We start from the raw sequence: 23,680 nt of genomic DNA, 5'->3' as shown, positions 1-23,680 counted from the left end.
AAATTTTTAAACAGTTGCAATTTGTTTGGTATACCTTTAATATTTACAAAGAATATACCTAAATGACCTACTGATACAGAATAGAGAAAAAAGATACAAGCTTATACTTGGAAAAATCATCAGTCCACCCAAATTTGACAACCTTCTTGTAGTCCATTTCTTTCTAGAAGAAACAACCTAGAGGAATTTACATGAATATGAAATACATGTTTAATTCCTAATCCTGAAGCCTGTTAGCTTTTTCGTTTGGCCATACTATTTGGCTTCTCTTCCAATTTCAGCACTCCTATAACTGAATTGTAATACCTTCCTTCTCTCTGTAACCATTTTGATTTTTGCTCTGTTTCTGTATAAGCCTGCCCTTGAAACTGTTCTTCATGGTTCCTCTTCCTGTATTCCTTCAGTATGTATAGTAGTATGTGATTTCCAAACTTCCCTTTACTAGTCTTTAATTCCCCTCCATAATTCCCTCCATCACATTCTCTGAATAAATGAATGCAGTATTACTTTGGGATTGGTAGGAGTGAAAGGAATTGACAGGAATCTTCTCTATGGAGTTATATTACTATACTGGGAAATATGGAGACTAGGGGTGCTGATCTCAGATGATACCAACTGCAATAGGTGGCTAATAACTATGTCCTTGACTTTTGAGGTGTCCAGGTTCTTCTCTCTAGATACTTGAAGACTAATTTGGTCCACATTTGTCATGATGAGTTCTGATGCCAGAATCTGGGTAGGAGAACTGTCATGAAACACAGTGTCCATAATGTATTGCTTATATAACTCCACAACCTTCTGCTCCAGGTACTCATTGAGCACCGCATTTGAAATAGGCTTCTGCATTTGCAGGCTGCTTTTCTCTTTGATGCTGGTTATTCTCCAGTAGGACGAGCACTTCTGGATAGGTTTGAAGGGAAATTCAGTGGGCTGAGTGGAAATGGAGTCCTCCATGGACAAAGAAATCTCAGATGACCTCAGCAAAGGACCATCTTGAAAGCTGCTCTCTGAGGGAAAATCTGCCATTACTGAGTTAATGGCCATCACCTGTCCCCCTGCAATATGTAGGTCATTGTAATTTGTGCAAATACTTTTGCAAGAAGGTGGAACCAAATAGGTCTCCCTGATCACATCTCTGCAAATGTCAACTGTAGCCAAGGTTGGACTTTCAAACACAGGATTGGGGTTTGCCTGCAGCACTGTTCTTCTCTGGCTTCTGCTGTGGTGACTCCCTCTCGTATGCACTGATGAAATGAACTTGCCAGAGGATTTGCAGCTCACGTAAAGACTTTGGACTTGTGTTTCATCCACAGAGGAATACGAAAGAGCAGCAACAGAACTTGTCTCCTCCCCCTGTTCCTCAGCCACCGGTTCATGATAAGATGCACAGTTCCAATGGATGTCATTCCAGTAGGCAAGTCCACTAAGATACCCTTCTGACAACATTCTGAAAAGAGAATTCATGAGAAACAGTGGGAAACAAGAAGACTGGAAAATTTTAATTGGCAGTTAATATACCAAAAATGAAGGATTATGAATTCATTCATTCATTCACTGACCAGGCCATCACTAACTGTGTACCTGATATATACCAGGCCTATGATATATGCTGGCAATTCATTTTTGGAAAGCTATAACCCATCCTTGTCTTATAGAAGAAAATAAACTGGACACAAATAATCCCAATATTATGTTACTGGAGATTATAACAGTGGTGGGTACAAAGGTAGCATAAAGAAAAGGACTCTAACATAGTCCAGGGCAAAGGGAGGACTCACAGGATGTGGCTTAGGGCGTGTGGCATTTCAGCTCAATGGTAAAGGGTATGTGGGAGTTGGTGCTTCCAACACAAAATTATAAGATGACACTGTGGACTAGTCACTACATAAGGAAAGGCTAAGAAGAAGAAACAGGACTGGTACAATAGCCCTGAATCTGATTACCAAGGACCTTGGGTGTTGGATAAAAGAGTTATGTTGTGCCAGAAAGGGAAGTGGAGAAACTGCCATCTGGAGAGTCACATGGCTAGTGTGTTATGAGCAAAAGATTGAAGAAATCCATGGCAAAGGCTACTGAAACAAGAACTGTAATGTTGCTCACTTTACAAAAGTTTGTGCCAGGCGGTGGTGGTGCATGCCTTTAAGCCCAGCACTCGGGAGGCAGAACCAGGTGGATCTCTGTGAGTTCAAGGTCAGCCTGGTCTCCAAAGAGAGTTCCAGGAAAGGCACAAAGCTACACAGAGAAACCCTGTCTCGAAAAAAGAAAAGAAAAAAAGTTTGTTCTGGAGAATTAGATAGCAATTGGGATATAGGAGGGATTCTAAAAATATTTGGTAATTTGATGAGACAGTTGACAAGAATTCTGAAACTAATTCATGATTGATACATTACGGAAGAACAAAGTTTCCCCATCTTTTAAGGCCGTGTTGGCTTTTTCCTTTTTATCCCTCTCACTTCCTTTTTATCCCTCTCACTTCGCAGAATATATCCTAGAAATGTCTACACTCAACTGACAAGTTTACCTCTACCCTAGTTATTAAAATTCTTTCCTGACAGTATGCCTTCTCCTCCCCCTCCCTCCCACCTTCCACATCCTGAGCAGTTGTCATTGAAGTCTGGGGTGGATAGAACAAGCCAGAAACCAGCAGCTGCCTTTTCTAAAAAAAGGACCACACTGGCATTCCTGGAATTTGAGCAACAGGCAACAGTGAAGAGAACTGGTTGTCTTTGATACCAAGGGCTGGGCTACTAAAGCAGACCTGTCCATTTGATACTTAAACTGAAAAGTCAAAAAGAACAAAACAAACATTATGTTTTTCAGATTCAGTCCCTGCTTTACATTCATGCCATTTTGCAACTAAATAAAGTGTTCCTTTTGGGGAAACTGTGGTCAGGTGTAATATATGAGAAAAGAATAAATAAAAAATGGACAAAGATAATGTTATAAATATCTGTATTTTCAGAATTATTTCCAAAGTATATGCCTCAAATTCATCAATTGTTTAAATGTTCATTATTCTGTAGGCAAAGTTATGCAACATAAAAATACAAAGCTAGGTTTTCAACCAATTTGTGAGTAATAATGCATGTATTCTTAGGATAATTAAAAGGATAAAAAAGAAAATGTGATGCTTACCTTAAAAAATACTTTCCAAGTACAATTCAATAAAACTAGTATCTAGATGAAAAGAAAAAAAAAATGTAAATACAAGAGATGATAATTAGCCAAGCAACAAAGATGACCACAATGGCCTTAACAGTGATGAACCTAGTTCCCCATCCTAATCCCACTAGGCTGTAACATGCCATTCTGCATATAGGTTCAGAATATTGTGAGTCAGGGCAAAAGTTCATTGATGACTTTTGAATTTCTATATGAACTTCAGAAAATCTTGGCAGTGATTGGCCTATAGAACATAGGTAGAATATAAAGTAAAAAAAAGTTGTCTCAAAACAAACAAGCAAACAAAAAGTAAAATAAAATTCAAGCATGGTGGTGCACATCCATAATCCCAAGTTGTCATGTAGAAGGACATGGCATGTTTTTGAGATCATGACTCCAAAATAAAAATAAGTAAATAAAAATTGCAGTGATTCCTCTGGCTTGAGAAGCCTGCACTCACCCCTCAAGTGTATGAGTTTTCAAATTCCTTATCTTGTCCTGTCTTGGAATTCTTTCTTTGATGGGAGAAAGACCTGAAAAGACAGAATAAAGATCTTAATCTGGTCCCTTTGAAACATCGTTAGCCTTCACCATCTGCAACATTGTGAAGTGATTAAAAGAACCTTGACTGACAAAGGGTATTTCATACATATTAGAAAACTATGAGCCCAAATTTGAGAGAAGGGGATGAAGATTCCCCCCCCCAAAAAAAATAGCAGAATAGGCATATGGATGTGTTGGGGGGGGTTTCTATCTCCCCAATTATTGCCATTCAATTGCTATTCAATAGACCTAACAAGTTCAAAAGAACACAAATATAAAAACAGCAAATAATCGAATCAATAAATGTGTGAGAGAAAGGAACAGGTAGTTATCCAAAGAAGGACAACACCTTTAGACATCAGGGAGATGCAAATTAAGCAGCTTTGAGATTCCTTGATACTCTAGCCAGAAAGGCTATCATCAAGATAATAAACAATAAACACTATCAAGGATTTGGAGAAAGAGGAAGCCTTAGATACCACTGATGTGTATCTGTGAAGGTTAGTATTGATTGTTAATTTGCCAGGATCTTGAATTACTTAGAAGACAAACTATGGAGCATGCTTGTTTGTCTGAATTAGGTTAGCTTCTGGAAGTACCTGTGGTTAGATTAGGTTAGACACGTTTTAACTGTGGGTGTTATCATTCCATGGGCTAGGACCTTGGAGTAAATTCAAAAGGAGCTGGGCACTAACCATCTATTATTCTCTGTATCCTAACTGCAGACCAAAGGAGAGCAGCTGCCTGCTGCCTCTCTCCTCCTGCTGCTGCTATGACTTCCCCACCCTGATGCACTATTACCTGGCACTGTGAGCAGAAATACACCCATTCTCCCTTAAGTTGCTTTTGTCAAGACATTTTGACACAGCAACAATATAAGCCATTAATGCAGAATCTGAACTGGTACAGCCATTCAATACAGTGGTTCCTTAAAAAAAAAACAAACTAAAAATGAAATTACCATATGATTCAACTACACCACTCTTCCTATATAGACACCTGAAGAATCCTATGTCAACATACCACAGAGACATTTGCAAATCCATATTTATACCATACTGTTCACAATAGTCAAGATACAGAATCAGATACCTGAATAGCCATTAACAATAAATGGATCAAGAAAATGTGGTGTGTGTATGTGTGTGTGTGCGTACAATAGAATTTTACTCAGTTATAAAGAATGAAATTATGATACTCACAGGAAATGAGTGGAACTGAAGATCATTATACTAAGTGAAGTAGACTCAGAAAGACGTCATTTTTCTTAAACAGAATCTAGATTTAAATACTTACACACACGATGGGTGGTGGTGGCACATGCCTTTAATCCCAGCACTCGGGAGGCAGAGGTAGGTGGATCTCTGTGAGTTTGAGGCCAGCCTGGTCTACAAAGCGAGTTGAAGGACAGGCTCCAAAGCTACAGAGAAACTGTCTCGAAAAACAAAAACAAAACAAAACAAAACAAAAAAAAACCTTACACATACATACACACACGTGCACACACAAGGTGAGAAATATGACTAAAGCGAGAAGGAGGAACAAGAGAAGGTGATGGATTACATGTGTCATGAAAGGAGAACAGTGGCCTGTTTGGGAGAGAAAGAGACTATCAAGAAGCAGAGGGGGAGGGAGATGTCAGTGAATCACAACAGAGAATAGTTTTGCATGTATGTGTCCTAATGAAATCCACATATTTGTATGCTAACCAGATTGTTCAGCACCCTCTTCTGGCCCCCTCAGGCACCAGGCACATGTGTGTTACACATGCATGGATGCAGGCACTCACACATACCCATAAAATAAAAATAAATAAATCATTTTTTCAAAGTAGGACCGAGGAACTAACTCAGTGCCATAGTACTTATTTGCCTGGCCATTGCGGAGTTCTAGATTTAATCCAACTTCCACAAAAGAAAAAAATGATTTAAAAACTACAGAAGAATATTTTAGAGTAACTAAGAAGAAGCAAAAAGAAGATGGTACTTCCTGTCCAGCTGGATTGTGGTGATGAAAAGAGGCTGTGAAAAGTGAACTTTACTGGGCTCGGAAGCACAGGACTGACTTAGAAATACAGTGGGCCAGTTGTAGGCACTGTAGATAGGAGAGAATGTCAACACATGTGAATAAGTCTCTCTTGTCACTCTCAAGTTTGGTGTACTAGATTCCAGAGTAACATAAGCCTTAAGAGCTTGTCTTGAAGAGCCTACCTTTCTTATCCCTGTTCCCATTCAGATAGAGGCCAAATCTCCCATGGTTCATCATCCCACTCTTCATATTCATCGACCTGATCTGAGAGAGCCTTCTCTCTAGGTGTGGGAATATTTATAAAAACTACTGGTAATCTCCACTCCTTCACAATAGTGGAGTAAGGTCTAGAATTTTGTTATTTGTGAAGAGGTTTGTTGGAGTCTTAATTATGGTAAATAAGGTCTCCACCAGTCTAGCTGTGCATTGGGGGCCAAGGCAGGAAAATCATGAAATGTAAAGCCAGCCTGTGTCAGGGGCTTTAAAAAAAAATGACATTCTTGTATATGAAGCCAAGTGCAGATTAGTAAATTGCTGAAGCAGAAAATTCATCCTTGTATCTAAGGATAGATTTACCCCTGACCAAAGGGAGTGAATCGTGGGAGAGAAGAGATAAGGTCAGTGAAATCCATTGAGACAGACAAGGCTGAATGTATTCCATCTAACCTCAAAAAAACGTTAAGTACATCTAATCAAAAAAACCCTAAATCTGAAATGCTTGGATGTTTTTGAACTCCAACATGACACAATAAACGGACAATTCCACTCTTAATCTCATGTGATAGTGTAAGTTCAAGTGCACTAAAAATATTGTGTAAGGTTGTCTTTAGTATGTATGTATGCACAAAGGTATATATAAGACATGCATTTTGTATTTCCAGCTGGCACCTTTTCCTAAAATGTATTGTTATGTATACGCAAATATTTCAAATCTTTAACAAAACACTTCTGCTCTCAAGCATTTAAGATCCAAGTTTCCCAGCCTGACATGCCAGGAAAATTATTCAGAGTGTGGTGAAGTCTAACACTAAAGTACAAGGTGAGTTTCAGTAAGATGAGAGGCTGTAGTTAAGGCTACAAGCTGGGATAGTGCAGGATTCATTCTCCACCTGACACGGCAGCCAAGAGTAGGGCTGCAGATGGGTGAGACAGGGAATGAATACCAGTGACCAAGAAGCAAGCATGGTGGAGCACTCCTAGACTCCTAGCACCTGGAAAGTAAAAGCAGGTGGATCAAGAGCTCAAGGCCAACTTTGGCTACATAGCAAGTATGAAGCCAGCCTGGACTACATGACATTACCTCAAAAACAATAAAAAACAAACAACAAACAACAATAAAACCTCTCAGATGCACAAATGGAGAGATAAGCTGCAAATAACGCTGAAGTCAGGTCTGGTGGCTCAGTCCTTTAACCCTAGCAGACTAGGGTTAACCTAGGAGATTGAGGCAAGTACACTGTGAGTTTGAGACCTGCTTGGGTTACGTAGTAAAAACCAGCCTTCAAAATAGAAATAACACCTCAGAATCTGGATATATCGAGATATGGCACTAGCACTGTCTGAAATGGGTGAGGGTGGGGCTTAGTTCTTCTTGAGCCTACAAGAGATGGGACAACTGACTACAAATATCTGTGCACCCAGAATGCCTAGTGTGATGAAGTATATTTGTAAATCTGTCACTTGAGAGACAAAGACAGCTTGGTCTATATGCCATGATCCAGGCCAGCCAGGGCTACATTGAGAGACTATATCTGAAATGACAGGGGGGAAAACAGAGACAGAGAGGGACATAGATTCCCACAGAGAGGTAAGTTACTTAAAGTTAATAATGAAATTAGCCTCCAAGTATAGAAAGTAACGATTTACACCAGGGACCTGAGAAACTTTGTGGCATTTGTAATAATACTCCATAATGCTCACCATGTTACACAGTCATATTATCTTTGTAAAGACTGCAGGAGTTTCAGAAGTACCAAATAGATCTCTTCAGTTTCAGGTATTACATTGAACAGCTTTGGAACAAATGTATCCAAAGTCACCAGGCACTCAGACACCATCAGTCAGAAAACAGAGCTTATAATTACATTCCTTACTTTTCAAAAACTCAGCTGCCTGTGTGTAAATTATTACATTATCTCTAGAGTGGCCTAAAACTTTACTATTGCATGAAATTAGGAAGAGGGCTAATGGATTTACCCAGAATCTGATCTTTCTAAAAACTGGCAGCAGAGGGCAGTAGAAAGCACGTCACGGAGGTTTGTGAAATAGTTCTGAAGCTGTGCAGACTAACAGTGCACAAAAATTACAAACGAAAACTACACAAATAAAATCTATTTGATCGGCACTAAATGGCCCATGCCTATAATACCAGCACTCTGGAAACTGACACAAGAATATAGCTGTGAGTTTGAGGCCAACTTGTGCTATATAGCAAGATGCTGTCCAAAAGGGGGCAGGGCTAGTAAGATGGTTTAAAGGCATTTGCTGCCAAGCCTGGTGACCTCAGTTTGATCCCCTGGACTGACTTGGTAGAGGGTGAGGACCAACTTTGGCAAGTTATCTTCTGAGCTCCACACAAATGCCATGATATGCACACACATACACCGTTTGTTTTTAAAAAAGAAATGATTTCATCTTGTAACTACAGTTGAATGCACCACTAGAATGACTACGGTGTTATGTATCACAGAAACCTAAAAATCACAACCCAGAAAAAGAAGAGCTTCCTGGGACTGTTTCCGTTTCTTTCTACCATTTTTCTTAATAATTTTTATTGCTTTGAAACTTTAAAAACTATCACTATATCTCAAAGACATAGTTAATTTTATTTGAGGCACTGAACCTAATGAATTAAGTTTTTGTTTGAAGTTTTGTTTCTTATCTGAGTCTCTCTCTCTCTCTCTCTCTCTGTTGTGTGTTTAAATCTATGACTGCTTAATTGTGAACAAAGACATCCAAGGACATCTGCTGATGAGATGTTTTGGCAAATTTAACCTGCATTAATCATTACCAGACAGTGGCATACCAAAATTAACCTGATGTGCAAATTAACAAACTAGAAGCACCGGCTAAAGTGCAGTACTTTGTTCAATCATTTACTTGGTTTTCTGAAGAAACTTCAATATAAATTCTTCCTTTTAGTCTCTCTCTCTCTCTCTCTCTCTCTCTCTCTCTCTCTCTCTCTCTCTCTCTGTGTGTGTGTGTGTGTGTGTGTGTGTGTAATGAAACTTGTTATAACTTGTGTATATAGAAATACTTTTAACTTATACCCTAGGAACACAAACACAGGATCAAAAAGAAGACCTAATGATAGTACATGTCTAATCCCAGCACTAGGGAACCAGAGGCAGGAGGATCACAAGTTTAAGAGCTAATTTGCATACAAATTCGAAGCCATCTAGGGGTACATATGTAGTGAGAACCTGTCTACACTACAAAACAAAGCAAAGAGAAAAGGAAAAGAACTAAAGAGGGTAGGACTTTGCAAAGGGGGCATCTAAAAATGCCTCTTAAGGATAATAAATATTTAAGGTATTATAGGTCATACAGAGTCTGTCGGAACTCTGCCATCATAGAAGAAAAGGAGGCACAGACAACATGCAAACAAATTGTTATGGCTGTGTTCCAATTCAACTTTACTCATAAAAACAGAGTCCTGGGCTGTGGCTTGCTTAACCTTGACTTTAATCAAGCTTCCTCCTATACACCAGCTTCCTGGCTGTGGTAGCTCATGACTGTAGTCCCCAAGATTTAGAAGCCTGGAGCAGGATTGCTCAAGGTTGCATCAAGGTCAGTCTGGGCTAGGTTATGATGAGTTTCAGGCTATCTGGTGCTTCAGAGTAATATCCTATCTTAAAAATACAAAATACGGCTGGAGAGATGGCTCAGTGGTTAAGAGCACCGACTGCTCTTCCAGAGGTCCGGAGTTCAATTCCCAGCAACTACATGATGTCTCAAAATCACCTGTAATGAGATCTGGTGCCCTCTTCTGGCCTGCAGGGACACATGCAGACAGAACATTGTATACATAATAAATAAATTTTAAAAAATACAAAATAACAAACCAAAAGTGGACACAGATGGTCTTGGTGGGACATATCCTAACCCTATGCATTTGAAGATCATGAGTTCAGGACCAGCATGGACTAAATATAGAAACCTGGTCTCAAAAAGAGAAAAAAAAGAAAGAAAAAAAGGAAGGAAAAACAGGAAAAGAAGGGGAAAATAAGGGTTGGAGATTTAGCTCAGTAGTAGAGCGCTTGCCTAGCAAGCACAGACCCTGGGTTCGGTCCTCAGCTCAGGAAAAAAAAAAGAAGGGGAAAATAAAAAATGCAGATACAGTAAATTGGATAGGACATCATGATAGCAACTTTGCTTGTTGCTTTCTATATATTATTCCTAATCTTTCAACAACATAAGACATTAAATATTATCATAGCTGTCAAATGAGAGAACTGACGAGGTGATAGATGTGAATGTAAAAATATCTTATTGGGGGAAAAGATGGGGATCAGGAGGAGTGGCAGAGAAATCTATAAATACAATATACATGTATAACAATGCCAACATGAAGCTCATACTATATATAATTAATATAGTATACACTAATAAAAACTGTATATAAAGAAAACTGTGTACCCTTCCTAAGGTCATACAGCTACTGTCTACTGAAGGCAAGATTGAAGGCCAAGTTTATGAACTCCAAAGCTCATGTTTAGAACATATTGTTCTGCTGCATAGTTGAAGGTAGTTAATATCTATCACACAATTATGATACCAAGCACTTTTGTTCTTCCAGGAAAATGGCATCATCCCTGACTTCAGATAATAACAGCAGCACTTGCCAAGTAAAAGAAGGAAGATGCAATAAAGTATAAATTTTGTATGCCAATTCTCATTGATAAACAAATAACTTATCCTCCACCTTTGAATCTAACACTATTAATAATTTTAATATTAATGAGTCTTAACACTGTAACCTAGAAAGATATCAGTCTTGATTTTACAACTACCTTCCACAAGATAGTTTAATTCTATCAATATACTGTTTACACATCAACCAAACATCTACATATGTCAGACCCTCATGATGTGTAGTCTGCCTTCTTAGCCTCATCTTTGCCTGTTCCCCACAGGACCCAAGACCCTAGCTATTCTGAACCTATCCCATTCTACCTATCCCAACTACCATCGTAGGGATATTTTATTCTTCTGTCCTGAGAGCTTAGGCTCTACAGTTATCCCTGGCCCATCTTACATAATCTTCAGGTCTCACCTCAAACACTTAACATTTCCAAGACTCTCTCTTCCTAAATTATTAAAAGATTTGAGGTTCATCTCTTCCTTATGACAAGATATTTACCAGAGTTACATGGAATGTTAATGAAACCCAACCAATACCGTAATCACTAACAAATAATTGAAACAGTGTGAGCAACAGAGGAGTAACTGTAAAAAGAGAGATTGGGATGGTGGTGAGCTAGAACATATCTCATCTCTTACAGAATACTTTCAATAAGGACAAACTAAGACACCAGAAGGTTGGACTGACATGGGTACAAAGGACACCTCCAGTACTAGCCAAACACAAATGGAGCCAGTGGGCTGGAACCACCACCCAGCATTGTATTGTATAATCTGGTGGAGGGGGGGGAGAAAGTAAAATGTTGGCTGCTGCTGTGTTCATAGAAGATCTTGAGCCAAGGCCCCACTTGACAGCAAGTCTGCTTATCTAAATCTACCCTAGCTGGATGTCACGGCATACACCTGTAATTCCAGGGACCAGTAGTCAGAGACAAAAGAATCAGGAGTCATTCTTGATTACATAGCGATCTTGAGGCCAGCCTGGGCTGTCAGAGTCTATCTCAAAATAATAACAAAAAGACAGTGATGAAAACTATTTCATCTATATTAACCTCTACAAGCATCCTTCATTGTAGTAAATTCTGGATGATAATACATGCTGGGGATTTTTTGTCTTGTTTTGTTACTATGTGTAATATTGCATATGTGTCCATGAATGTTTACTGGGGCAAGATTTTGAGCAGCAGGCTTACTAAAACATAGCTATTATTAAATAATTTATTTTGGGGATGTAAGAGGTGCAGGGTCTCATGTATCCCAGGCTGATATGAAAGTTACTGTATAGCCAAGAATGATCTTGAACTTCTGATCTTCCCTCCCCTACCTCTCCAATGCTAACATAAGAGGCATGCGCTATCATACTTCATGCATGCCAGGCAAGTTCTCTAGCTGCTGGCCTATACCCCAACTGACTAAATTGCCTTTAAATTAGCTTAAACCAATTAATTTTCTTGCTAACAATGTTTAAGATTATTTCCACTGAAATTCTCAAACACTTCACTGATTTTTAGAAGTTTTCTAGTAGAGGAACCAATTCATCCTTATCCTACATTCGATTGTGAAGCCAACTGCCTTAAGATTGTGGCTAGCAGTCAGGAGTGATAGCACACACCTGTAATGCCAACACTGGAGAAGCTGAGGCAGAAGGATCAGAGGTTCAAAAGCAACCTCAGCCATGGAGTGAAGTTGAGGCCAATCTGATTTCATGTGATCCTGTCCCAAAATCTAAAAAAAAAAAAAAAAAAAAAAAAAAAAAAAAAAAAAAAAAACCCAAGTGAAATACAATATATGTTCTTTCTGGACATAATGGCACACATCTATAATGCTAGCACTGGAGAAGCGGGGCAAGGAGGAATGCTTCAAATTTCAGGCCAGCCTAAGCCAGTCTAGTCTACATAGCAAGTACCAGGCCAAACAAGGATGTATACGTAGGCTTATCAAAAACAAAACAAATAAAGAAAATAAAAACTCTGTTCTTTAGAGCTAGAAATAATGAATCTCTTAATCACACATTTTAGATTATATCCTGAGTAGTTCATTGGACTCATCCATATTTCTTTTTGTATTATTAATGTGTGTGCAGTTGAATGCATGTGTGAAGGTGTCCATGCATACAGAGGGTAGAGATGAAGCTTGCACGTTCTTCAGGCACTGAACACCTTGTTCTGTGGGACAATGGCTCCCCCTGACCTGGAGTTCACCAAGTATGATAGGCTGGGTGCCCTGGGTCTCTGTTTCTCATGCTCTGGAATTATAAGGCACATTACCACACTTGTTTTTAATGTGGATTCTGGAAATCAAATTCAAATTTGCAGCAAGCACTTCACCTACTAAACTATCTTCCCAGCCCCATATTATTAGTTTTTTTTTAAGTTAGCGCAGAAAGTAATGGGTTTCCTTATCACATTTTCATACATATGCGCCATTATACTTTGTTCTTATTAATCACCATCCCTTACTGCCTTCTCCCATCTTCCCTGCCTTCCTTTTGCTGATCCTGTTCCCCTTCCATTACCCCCTCTCTCCCCTAAAATTTCCCTCTTAAGTTTTCTTCTTCCCCTATCATGATTTCACACACACACACACACACACACACACACACACACACACACACACACACCCCTAGACCTATGAGAGAAAATATGGTGTTTCTTCCTGGCTTACTTTGTTTACTTTAAGTACTGTTTATTTTACTACAAACATCATGATTTCATACTTCTTTACAGTGGGATGAAATTCTGTTGTGTATATATGCCACATTTTCTTTATCTACATATTGGTTGATGGACATTTGAGCTGGTTCCATTTGTTCACTATTGAAACTAGAGCAAGAAACACGAATATAAAAGTATCCCTGTGCTACTGTGCCTTAGAGACCTTCAAGTGTATACTTAGGAGTGGTCCAGCTGAGTCATATACTTATCCTACTTTGGTTGTTTTGCTTAAGCCAGGGTCTTGAACCTGTGATGATCCTCCTGCCTTGGACTTCCAAGTTCTGGGATTACAAGTATGAGCCAATACACTTGACTTCTAGTTTTAGTTATTTGAAGTACCTTCCCACTGGCTTCCACAGTGGATTCACAGGTTTACCATCCCGCCAGAAGCACAGAAGGGCTCATCTTTCCCAACATCCTTACCAGCATTTGCTGCCTTTTTTTTTTTCTGATGCTAGCCTTTCTGACAGGAGTTAGATGGATTCTCAATTCAGTCTTAATTTGCATTTCCCTGACTCATTCATATTTCAATTCCTATGACAAAACAACATTTGTGATTAACTATTCTGCAACATATTTTCTTAAGACAGGGTTGTATACTGGGTGTAATGGTATGCGCCTGTATTTCCAGCACTCAAGATGCTGAGGCTGCAGGACCACCACATGTTCAAAGCCAGCCTGTGCTACATGGGAAAATTATCTGCCAAAACTAGAGGAACAAATCAAAAATCTTCTTTTTTCATATTAATTTGACTAAATCAGTAAATAATTTCTGTTTAGATGCTGCTTGGATTCTTATGTTCAAAGGTAGTAGCTATATCCAAGGGCTTTACCTGATTATAAAATTCTGCATTTGAGGATATGTAAAATTTGGTACAGAAGTATTAGTAAATATATTTTTAATAATGTTTCTGTTTCTTTATATTTCTTCTTACCACCTCATACACTGGAAATCAAACCTTATGACCACTTTTCAAAAATATTTTAAATGTATTTTATATAAAAGAGACTTTCAAAATAAGGAACAACTTTTCTAGGTTATAAATTCAAGTTTCCTTCCTTTTCTTTTTTGATACTAGATCTCATTCTGTACCCTGGATCATCCTGAGACTCCCTATATACATCAGGCTAGCCTTGAACTCATGTAGGCTGTCCTGACTCAGCTTCCCACTGTCTGAACATGGTCAAAAGAGTGACTGGTGGTGAACGATGCCTTGGGGAAGTATGAAAGAAACTCCAGGTGCATGCTGTTCCCTGGATTGTTCTTGGACATGATTTTGTGCCTCCTGTGACAAACATTTACATTCAATTTATAAAACGTATTCATTCTTGTTAGATGCCAGAACACAGCTATAGAATCCAATCTGGTCAGTGTGCCCTGAATCTGGATATGGCCTTCTGCCTTGCTTTTGTGCTTGCCCAGATATGATCTTAGTACGTGCCAGGCAATTGTGTTTAAATTGGTCTGTTCTGAGAAAGGTTCTGGGAAAGGGCTGTTCTGTCAATATCTAGTATGTGCTTACTGGCATTTATTTACATGTCTATCTGATCATGTTTTTCTGAACTCAAACAGCCTTCCTTGGATCAGTGCTTTCATTTTGCTTCTGTGTATAAAAGTACACTGAAACTGAAGTAAGGTTGTCAGCAGCATTAGACTGTATGCAGTCTATCCAGCTCTTTCAGGTCCACAGATCCCAAGTCTCCAAGACAGATTTGCATAGGTCCATGGTAGTCGACACCCACATTCTGGCATTACAGACATGAGCCACTGCCCTTGGTTTGATCTGACAGTTTTGGTGTCATGAATATATTATCATTGTGTAAAGGGATGCTCATATTCTTAGGAAGCATACACTAAAAATTTAGGAATGTGATGCTTAATGAGTCCAACAAAGTACTCTCAAAAAATGTCAGAAAAAGGAACAGAGACAGAGAGAGATGGAAAATAAATATGGCAAAATAATACACCAAACAGATGTACTTTATGGAGATATGGGTGCTCATTGTATTATCTCAAAAGAATAGAAAGAAATCATTGTTTTTGAGTTTGAGAAGTTTTTGTAGTTCTGGAGAATATTATAAATCTATTAGACATTCATGTCACAATAGATTTTTTCATCTTTTAAAAACAAGATGTCTGAGCCTGGTAGTGTGTGCCTCTCATCCCAGCACTTGATACAGGCAGGAATATCAGGAGTTCAAGAGCAATCTCAACTACTCAGGGGTTTCAAGGCCATTCTATACTAAATGAGGCCCTATCACATAAAATCAAACAAAACATAATTCCCATTGTGGTATGGATGTTTAAGAGAAATTTCAAATGCTGTTTATACCAACAACAAGCTTCTCAAGCTCGGAAACAACTGTGTCAGCCAGGCTAATGTAACACATGCTCTAAGAGTGTCAGTATGATAGTCTGACCAACCCAAGTCTGTATTTATGTACAGACAGATGTGCACAAAAGAAAGGATGTTTGCGGTGTAAAAATGATTAGAACAAAGTCCACTCACGAATGCATACGTCATCTTTAGTACCAAAAAGAAAGCTTCTCTTAAATCATCCAGATAACAGTTGAAAAAGCAATATCACTATAAAACCATATTCATTTTTAATAGGTCTTGCCACACAAAACAACACTGTCACAACCCTGCTGAGACTGAAATTCAAGGCAATGTACTCGGATTTCTTTTTCCCTTTCTAGAAGTCATCTGCACAACTGAGGTCAAGAGCAATGGTGTCCCTGCATAGTCTGCTTATGTCGTTGTGCCTTCTTGTTAAAATGCAGGCTCTAACCAATACAGCAGCTAGTGAAAGAGACATTACGTCATAAAGCATTTGAAGGCTGAACACAGTAGTGAGCCTTGTGATCTCAGGACTGAAGAGGCTGAAGCTCAGGGCTGCTGCAAGTTTGTAGACATCTTGAGCTACATAGTATGCTCTAGGTCGTACAAGGCTACATAAATAGACTTTGTCTCAAAACGCGCCAGCGTACACACACACACACACACACACACACACACACACACACACACATACATACAATTTTTTATCGGAATCAAACTCATTGGTGTTTGCCTATAATCCTAGCACTTTGGAAACTGAAGCAGGAAGTACACAAGTCACAGTCCAGCCTTCGTTAGGAAGGAAGAAGCTATCTCGGAAGCTAAGAGGAAGCAGTCACAGAGCCTCAGTCACACAGTTTGGCTAAGCTGCCCACTCTTCTGGCTTACTCAGAAAAGCATAAGGTTTCCTTCTCTCCTTCTCTACCTCTGGTCTAGACATGCTTCTGAACATGGATAAATCAAATGCCATGGTTTTCTCTCCCCCCTCTCTTCATCTTCCTTCTCTGGACAGCTGTTGAGATTTACAGCTTGCCTGCCCTGCAATTTTTCTTTTAAACACTAAGAAAATTGTCTTTGAGCTTCCAACTATTAAAAATTAATTGATTAAAACAAATTTTAAGTGAGTTTGACCAAATCAGTCAAAAATGTCACATTGAAAAAGAACAGATCATCCTATGCCTAGTGGCTCATACCTATAATTCCAACATTTCCATGAATTCAATACTAGCCCAGTCTACAGAGTTCGTTCTCAGCCAGTCAGGGCTACATAATGAAACCCTACCTCCAAACAAACAAACAGAAATCAATCAATCAAACAAACAAACAAATAAACATAAATTGAATTATTTTGAGGAACTAACTACATGAATCACATCTTTGGCTTACGTATTATACACACAGCAGACTTTACACATGAAATCTCTCCCTGCTATGCTCCTACTAAAGCTTCAAGCTTTACTGCAGATGAGTACATTAAAATCTTGTTCCTCAGCAGGTGTGTTGGATTACACCTGAAATCCCAGCAGGCAGGAGGAGGCTGAGGCAAAATGCTGCTAGTTCACAGTCAGTCTGGGCTACAGAGTGAGACCCTGTATCAAAGAAAATAAGCAAGTAAATCAATAGATAGCACTTTAAAGTTTCGCCTGAAACCTATAATGCCAACTACTCAGGAGGCTCCAAAAGTTCAAGCACTATTTGGTCTATCTGGCTAGATTTTAATGGAGCCCCTTTCTCAAAAAATAAAAATTTAAATGTAACTCAATAGTAAAGTATTTGCCTAGCATGTGCAAGGCCCAGAGTTCAATGGCCAGTACTAAAATACAAACAGTAAGAACAACAACAATGACAAAGTAAACCCAAACACTATTTTAGAACTATTCAAAATCTCCAAAATAACATAAGGAGGTCAAGGAAGGAAGTGTTTAGCCTAATTTTTATTGTAGAACCATCCAGATTCACTGAATAATTGATCACGTTCCATTTAATAAGCTAGAAAGCCTTTCCGATGGCACCAGAGTAGGTTGATGATAAAAAGCTAAGAATGTGTAGGAAGAAAAAGGAGAATAATGGATAAGAAAATCAAAGGACCCAGTGCCTTCCTTACCTTCACCAAATAGTCTGCTTCTTGGATCCTGCTGAGACACGGTGAGATGACTGATCTAGCAGAGAAGAACTAGCCACTCAAGGCTCTTTCACCACAGTTCTCAAGCCTCTCACTGAGGAGACCACCCAAACCCTAAGCTGCTGCTCCCTTCTTTGTATGGCTGAGACCATGGAAAAAGAGTTGTTTCACTTAAGTCTAGTTTGTGCTAAAGAAGGAGTGGGAAGTCCCAGGAAATGGGCAGGAGGTAACTGACAAAGCCACATAGGGCCACAGAATGGTGTTTCTTCCTCTTTTTTGAAAAATGAAACCTATCTGTGAAACTGTCTCCTGTTTAAAAAAAAAAAGTTGATGGTCGCACATTATAGTAATAAAGTATCTGGTAACCCTCTTGCAAATGAGAGCAACAGACACACGTGACTTTTAAAAATTCTGTTTCTTGATTAATCATTAATAATCTATGATTTTAAGAAGTATTATTTCTCAGCCCGATGGTGGTAGCATGCACCTTTAATCACAGCACTTGGGTAGCAGAGGCAGGCAGATCTCTGAGGCTGAGGCCAGCCTGGTCTACAGAGCAAGCTGAGTTGCAGGATAGCCAGGGCTATACAGAGAAACTCTGTCTTAAAATAAACACACAAATAACACACACACACACACACACACACACACACACACACACACATATATATATATATATATATCCTTATTGTTTAAAATGTTAGCTGGGTTTAGTAGCTCATGTCTTTAATCCAGGGGTGTCACTGAGGCAAAAGGACTGCCAAGAGTTTGAAACTAGCCTGTTTAAAAAGAAAAAAAAAAGCTGAATTTTATCTCAGTATCCCAGAGGCAGGAAGATTGCCATAAGTTCAAGGCCAACCTGGTCTACATATCAGGTTTCAGGCCCAGCAGGGCTTCACTGTGACTCAAATAATAACACATCCAACATGCCAGCCATGTTGCCTCACAACTGTAATCTTTACACATGAGAGGCTGAGACTGAAGGATCACCTTAAGATCAAGGCCAGCCTGGGCTACATAACAAGTTCCATGCCCATCTGTATTACAGAGCAAGGCCCTATCTCAAATTTTTTTAAAAAGTAATTGAAAGAAATTTTGTCTCTCCAGTCACCAGAGATCAAAACTGTGATAATATATTGTGTAGACATTCTTGTACACCTTTGGTATATTTTGAGGGTTAATTCACTGCATCTATCAAAATTTTAAACATTCATATGTGAATGTATTTTATTTTCTAGTTCAAATATGGTATAAGCTATGTCATAATATTTATTTGTTTATTTATTTATTTATGTGGGTACTTTGTCAGCATGTACATCTGCACACCAGAAGAGGGCATCAGGCAGTTGTGAGTTGACATGTGGGTGCTGGGAATTGAACTCAGGGCCTTCGGAACAGCAGTGAGTGCTCATAACCACTGAGCAATCTCCCCAGCCCCAAGCCATGTCTTTTTTAGCAGACTCTTAAAAATGGGTCAGTTACTGTGGGCCAGAAATCAAACAATGGTTTTCCCAGTCATTTCCCTGGTTTACCCTAACTGACAAAGAATAACTCTCCCTAAATGACAGTTACTCTTTCCTTCCTTCCTAACTCTGACTGAGCTGATTTCCAATTCCTTCTTTTTGAAGGTTTCCACCTAGTGAGGTTGCTAAGTTTTATGCTTTGTTTCAGGACTTACTCACAAAGTCACATTTTGAAAAGTAGACCAGCAATTCCTTTTCTGTTAGAGTCCTTCACCATTTCCGGCATGATTTTATAAAACATTATTCAGATCTGGTTGAAAAGACAAGTTCTTACATGTGAGCCATAATAACTTGACCTGGCCCACTCAAGGCCCCAAGGGTAAGTTCAGCTTCAGCAAAATCATAAAATCAGGCCTAGGGATAGCTCTAGGCCTTGGTAGTACATCAAGACTTTAACTGTGATCAAGAGATTCAGGGCACCTTCAGGGACAAACACTGCTTAATTTCACCCTAATGGAGGCTCAACCACAACCATGTAGGTAGCCTACACTGGTTCTCATCTAACTCCAGGGAGAATTCCTCGTGGGGGTTAACAAAAGTTCAACTAACAATGCCATAAAATACCCAAGAAAAAATAATTCGGTTTGTCCAAGTTGCCCCTTAAGTCATATGTATACTTTTGTATATTTCAGAAATGTGTGTGTGTGTGTGTGTGTGTATGTTCATGCCCTATGTGCTGTGTGTATGTGTGTGTCCATGCCCTATGTAGTGTGTATGTGTGTGTCTCTATGCCCTATGTGTTGTATGTATGTGTATCCATGCACTATGTAGTGTATTTATATGTGTGTGTCCATGCCCTATGTGGTGTGTGTGTGTGTGTGTGTGTGTGTGTGTGTGTGTGTGTGTGTATGTGGGTGGGGTCCCCATGCCCAAGTGGTGTGTATGTATGTCCCCATACTCTATGTGGTGTATGTGTGTGTGTGTCCATGCCCTATGTGGTATGTGTGTGTGTCTCCATGCCCTATGTGGTGTGTCTGTGTGTCCTTGTGATCTATGTGATGTGTGTGTGTGTCCCCAGTGTGTGTGTGTGGGGGTCCCCATGCCCTAAGTGGTGTGTGTGTGTGTGTGTGTGTGTGTGTGTATGTGTGTTTCCATGCCCTATGTGGTATGTCTATGTATCCTCATGATGTATGTGGTGTGTGTGTGTGTCCCCAGTATGTATGTATGTGTATGTGTGTGTGTGTGTATGTGTGTGGTGTGTTCCCATGCCCTATGTGGTGTGTGTGTATGTGTGTGTGTCTCCATGTGTGTGGTGTGTATGTGTGTGTCTCTGTGATGTATGTGGTGTGTGTGTGTGATGTATATGCATATGTGTGCAGGTATGCCAGAGGAGGATGTCATATACCCTGCTCTATCACTCTCTGCCTATGCCCTTGAGCAAGGGCCTCTCACTCGACTTGCTATTACTATCCTTTACAGCAATTGAGTTGTAGCTGCTATGCACAAAGTCTGTGTCCATGTTTTGTAGTAAGTGTTCTTACTCACTAAAGCATTTATCTAAATCCCATTTTCTTTTTTAAAAAGAATCTCACTCTATAGAATTAATTGGCATAAAATTCACTATGTAACCAGGGCTAGTTTCAAACTCATGATAATCCTCTTGTCTCAGCCTTCTGGAGCTGGGATTAGAGGCATGTGTCCACGAAATACATTGTTTTACTCACATATAAAACCCAGTATGATGATTCACACTATCATCTTACCATCCAGGAGGCTGAGACAGAAGGATTACCATGAGTTTGATGCCACTCTGGTCTATATTGCAGGATTCTGTCTATAACAAATGTGTGTGTGTGTGTGTGTGTGTGTGTGTGTGTGTGTGTGTGTGTGTGTGTACATATATGCATATATGTAGCTGGAAGGTTTCTCTGGTCCCACCTGGCCCCGCAATCCCATAGCCACTTATAAAATAATCATTCAGTAGGCTGGGGGCAGGGAAGGGGGGCAGGAGGAGGGAAAAGGGGGGCCTTTGTTTGGTATGTAAAATGAATGGAAATTTTTTCTTAATAAAAAAGAAAGAAAAAAATCATTCAGAGGCCTAGTATTAATTACCAATTGTATGGCCTATGGCAGGCTTCTTGCTAGCTAGCTCTTATAACTTAACCCATTTCTATTAATCTATAAGTTGCAACATGGCCGTGGCATTAGTGATCTGCTGGCATCTTGCTCCTCTTTAAGCAGTGGCTGGCATCTCTCCCTTTCCTCCTTTCTTCTGTCTGTATATCTGCTTGGATTTACTGTCTGCCTCTAAGCTGCCTTGCTGTAGGCCAATGCACCTTTATTTATCAACCAATCAGAGCAACACATATTCACAGCATACAGAAAGGCATCCTACAGCAATATACATATTTATATGCATATATATGTATGTATGTAACAAGACTGGAGTGGTGGCTCATGCCTATAGTAACAGCCAGAAGATAGTTTAGCTTGGCTTTCTGTCAAAATCAAAATTAAAAAATGGATGGAGATGTACTTCAGTGGTACCATGTTTGCCTAGCATGTGAGGTTCTAAATTCAATCCCCAGACTACAAATAAAAAGACTTTCAATATTTGGAGTTTGGTGGAATGCATTCATGAACCCATCAGTTTGTGTTTGTGCATGTGTGACTAGATAAATATATACTTATTATATACTTAGGGGAAGGCAATACTAGACTTTTCAGATAGAACATGATGGAAATATCTACTGTTATAGTAAAATTACTTGGAGACAAGCAGAGGATGGTAGTGATGGAGAACTGACAGCAAGTAAGGTCTGAATGATACAATAACAGAAAGAGCTTGGAGTACATTTTTCAACCCAGCAGAGGTAACTGGATGATAGGAATAATATCCTTTCAGAACAACGGAAATGAAGACAATAACCCTTACCTGCCATTTAACAGAATGACACAAAATCACAAGAATTCTCCTACAAAGGAGGTAATTCTATTTCATTAGAGTCAGCAAAGATATAACAGTTTAAAATCAATTTCGTACACTCAGCGGTTATATAAGAGAAATGGTAAGCTAACTTGACAGGCTGCCTACATTTGATTAAAGATTCTTTTCTTGGAAAGGGTAATTTTTATAAAATATGTCAGAGACAAAATTAAGAGGGTTTTTCATTAAAATGCTGAGGGGGTTGTTTTGTTTGGTCTTTGTTTATTTGTTTTTTATTTGAGGGATTTTCCCAGCTTCCTTTGGTCTGGAGCTCCCTTGGTAGCCCAGGCTAACAGCAAAGTCAACATCCCTACAGTGACTCATCATTAGGTGTTTTCTCAGCACTACCGGAATCAGCTAGTCTAGTGGCCTTAATCTGAATGGATACATAATCATCCAGATTTCAAGAGAACTTCACACTGGTCACTTAATTTCTCCTCTTTTTAAATGTTTTTTGAGGGCTGCTGAAATGGCTCAGCAGGTGAAAACTCTCCCCACCAAATCTAACAGCCTGGGTTCTAGCGCTGGGATCTGAGTGGTGTAAGGAAGAAATCAACTAGCACCACTTGCCATGGGACCTTCAGAAGGGCATGTGTACATACATAAATACAAAAGTAATAAAATAGTTTTTTGAAAAGTTGGTGGACCACCTGGTCGTCATTTGAATGGGAAATGACTGCCATGGGCTCAGGAATCCGAACACTTGGTTTCCACTAAGTACTCATTCCAAAGATTACATGCATCCTCTTTTTTGTATATAAATGCTAGGATATTATAGATATTTTCCTGCCTCTTACCAATCTCTTTCCCCCATCTCCCCCAATTCTCTTGCTTAATGCAGGGTCTCCCATAACCCAGGGTGGCTTTGAACAAACTCACTATGTGATTAGTCAAAGCTCAAGGCTGGCCTGAAATTTCTGATTCTCCCTCTTCCACCTCCCAAGTGCTAGGAGTACAGGCATGAACACCAACTCCAGCTTTTCAGTTTATTTTGGTTTTGAGGACAGAGTGTCCTATAATGCAGGATGCCTTCAAACTCTTATAGAGCTTAGGCTTGCCTTGAATTCCTGATCTTCCTGCTTCTGCCTCTCTAGTACTTGGATTACAGGTATGTGCTACACAGCTGGGTACTATTTTAACATCAGAATGTCACAGCAGATGGATCTTGTCCTTTCTAACAACTACATTAACTTCTGGTGTGTGGATGAGTCAATAATGATGTATTTAACCAGGATTTTTTTGGGGGGGGGATTTTCAGTTTTTAATTTAGAAATAAATAAAAAAACTTGACATTTTCTTGAAATCAGGAGATGTAGACAAGAAGTCTGGATCAAACTAGGAATGATAGTTTGGGGGTTTTCAGTGAAGAGTGTTAGGACCATTAGAACTGATTATTCTGAAATAGAAATACAGCAGTTGAGGGGCCTGGTGGAAACCCAATAAGGCCAAATCAGTGA

The 23,680-nt window shown here is 39.4% G+C and overlaps 1 protein-coding gene across 1 annotated transcript; it reads right to left on the bottom strand.

The window, feature by feature from the left end:
* Positions 1–229: 229 nt before the first annotated feature.
* Tasl (TLR adaptor interacting with endolysosomal SLC15A4) lies at positions 230–17,803 on the bottom strand. Its single transcript, XM_036173874.1, has 4 exons — positions 17,757–17,803; positions 3,623–3,695; positions 3,136–3,177; positions 230–1,447 (listed from the first exon to the last, which is right to left on the bottom strand). Exon 4 carries the CDS (start codon positions 1,444–1,446, stop codon positions 550–552), a length of 897 nt encoding a protein of 298 aa, XP_036029767.1. The 5' UTR covers position 1,447; positions 3,136–3,177; positions 3,623–3,695; positions 17,757–17,803; the 3' UTR covers positions 230–549.
* Between the last annotated feature and the right edge of the window lie 5,877 nt (positions 17,804–23,680).

The sequence above is a fragment of the Onychomys torridus genome, chromosome X (genome assembly GCF_903995425.1).
Source record: "Onychomys torridus chromosome X, mOncTor1.1, whole genome shotgun sequence".
NCBI lineage: Eukaryota > Metazoa > Chordata > Mammalia > Rodentia > Cricetidae > Onychomys > Onychomys torridus.
Note: the sequence above shows the minus strand (reverse complement) of the source record. Positions and strands in the feature narration are given on the sequence as shown.

Bases quoted from the DNA above. Each gene is read 5' to 3' on its own strand.
- Tasl (XM_036173874.1), bottom strand. From the start codon at position 1,446: ATGTTGTCAGAAGGGTATCTTAGTGGACTTGCCTACTGGAATGACATC.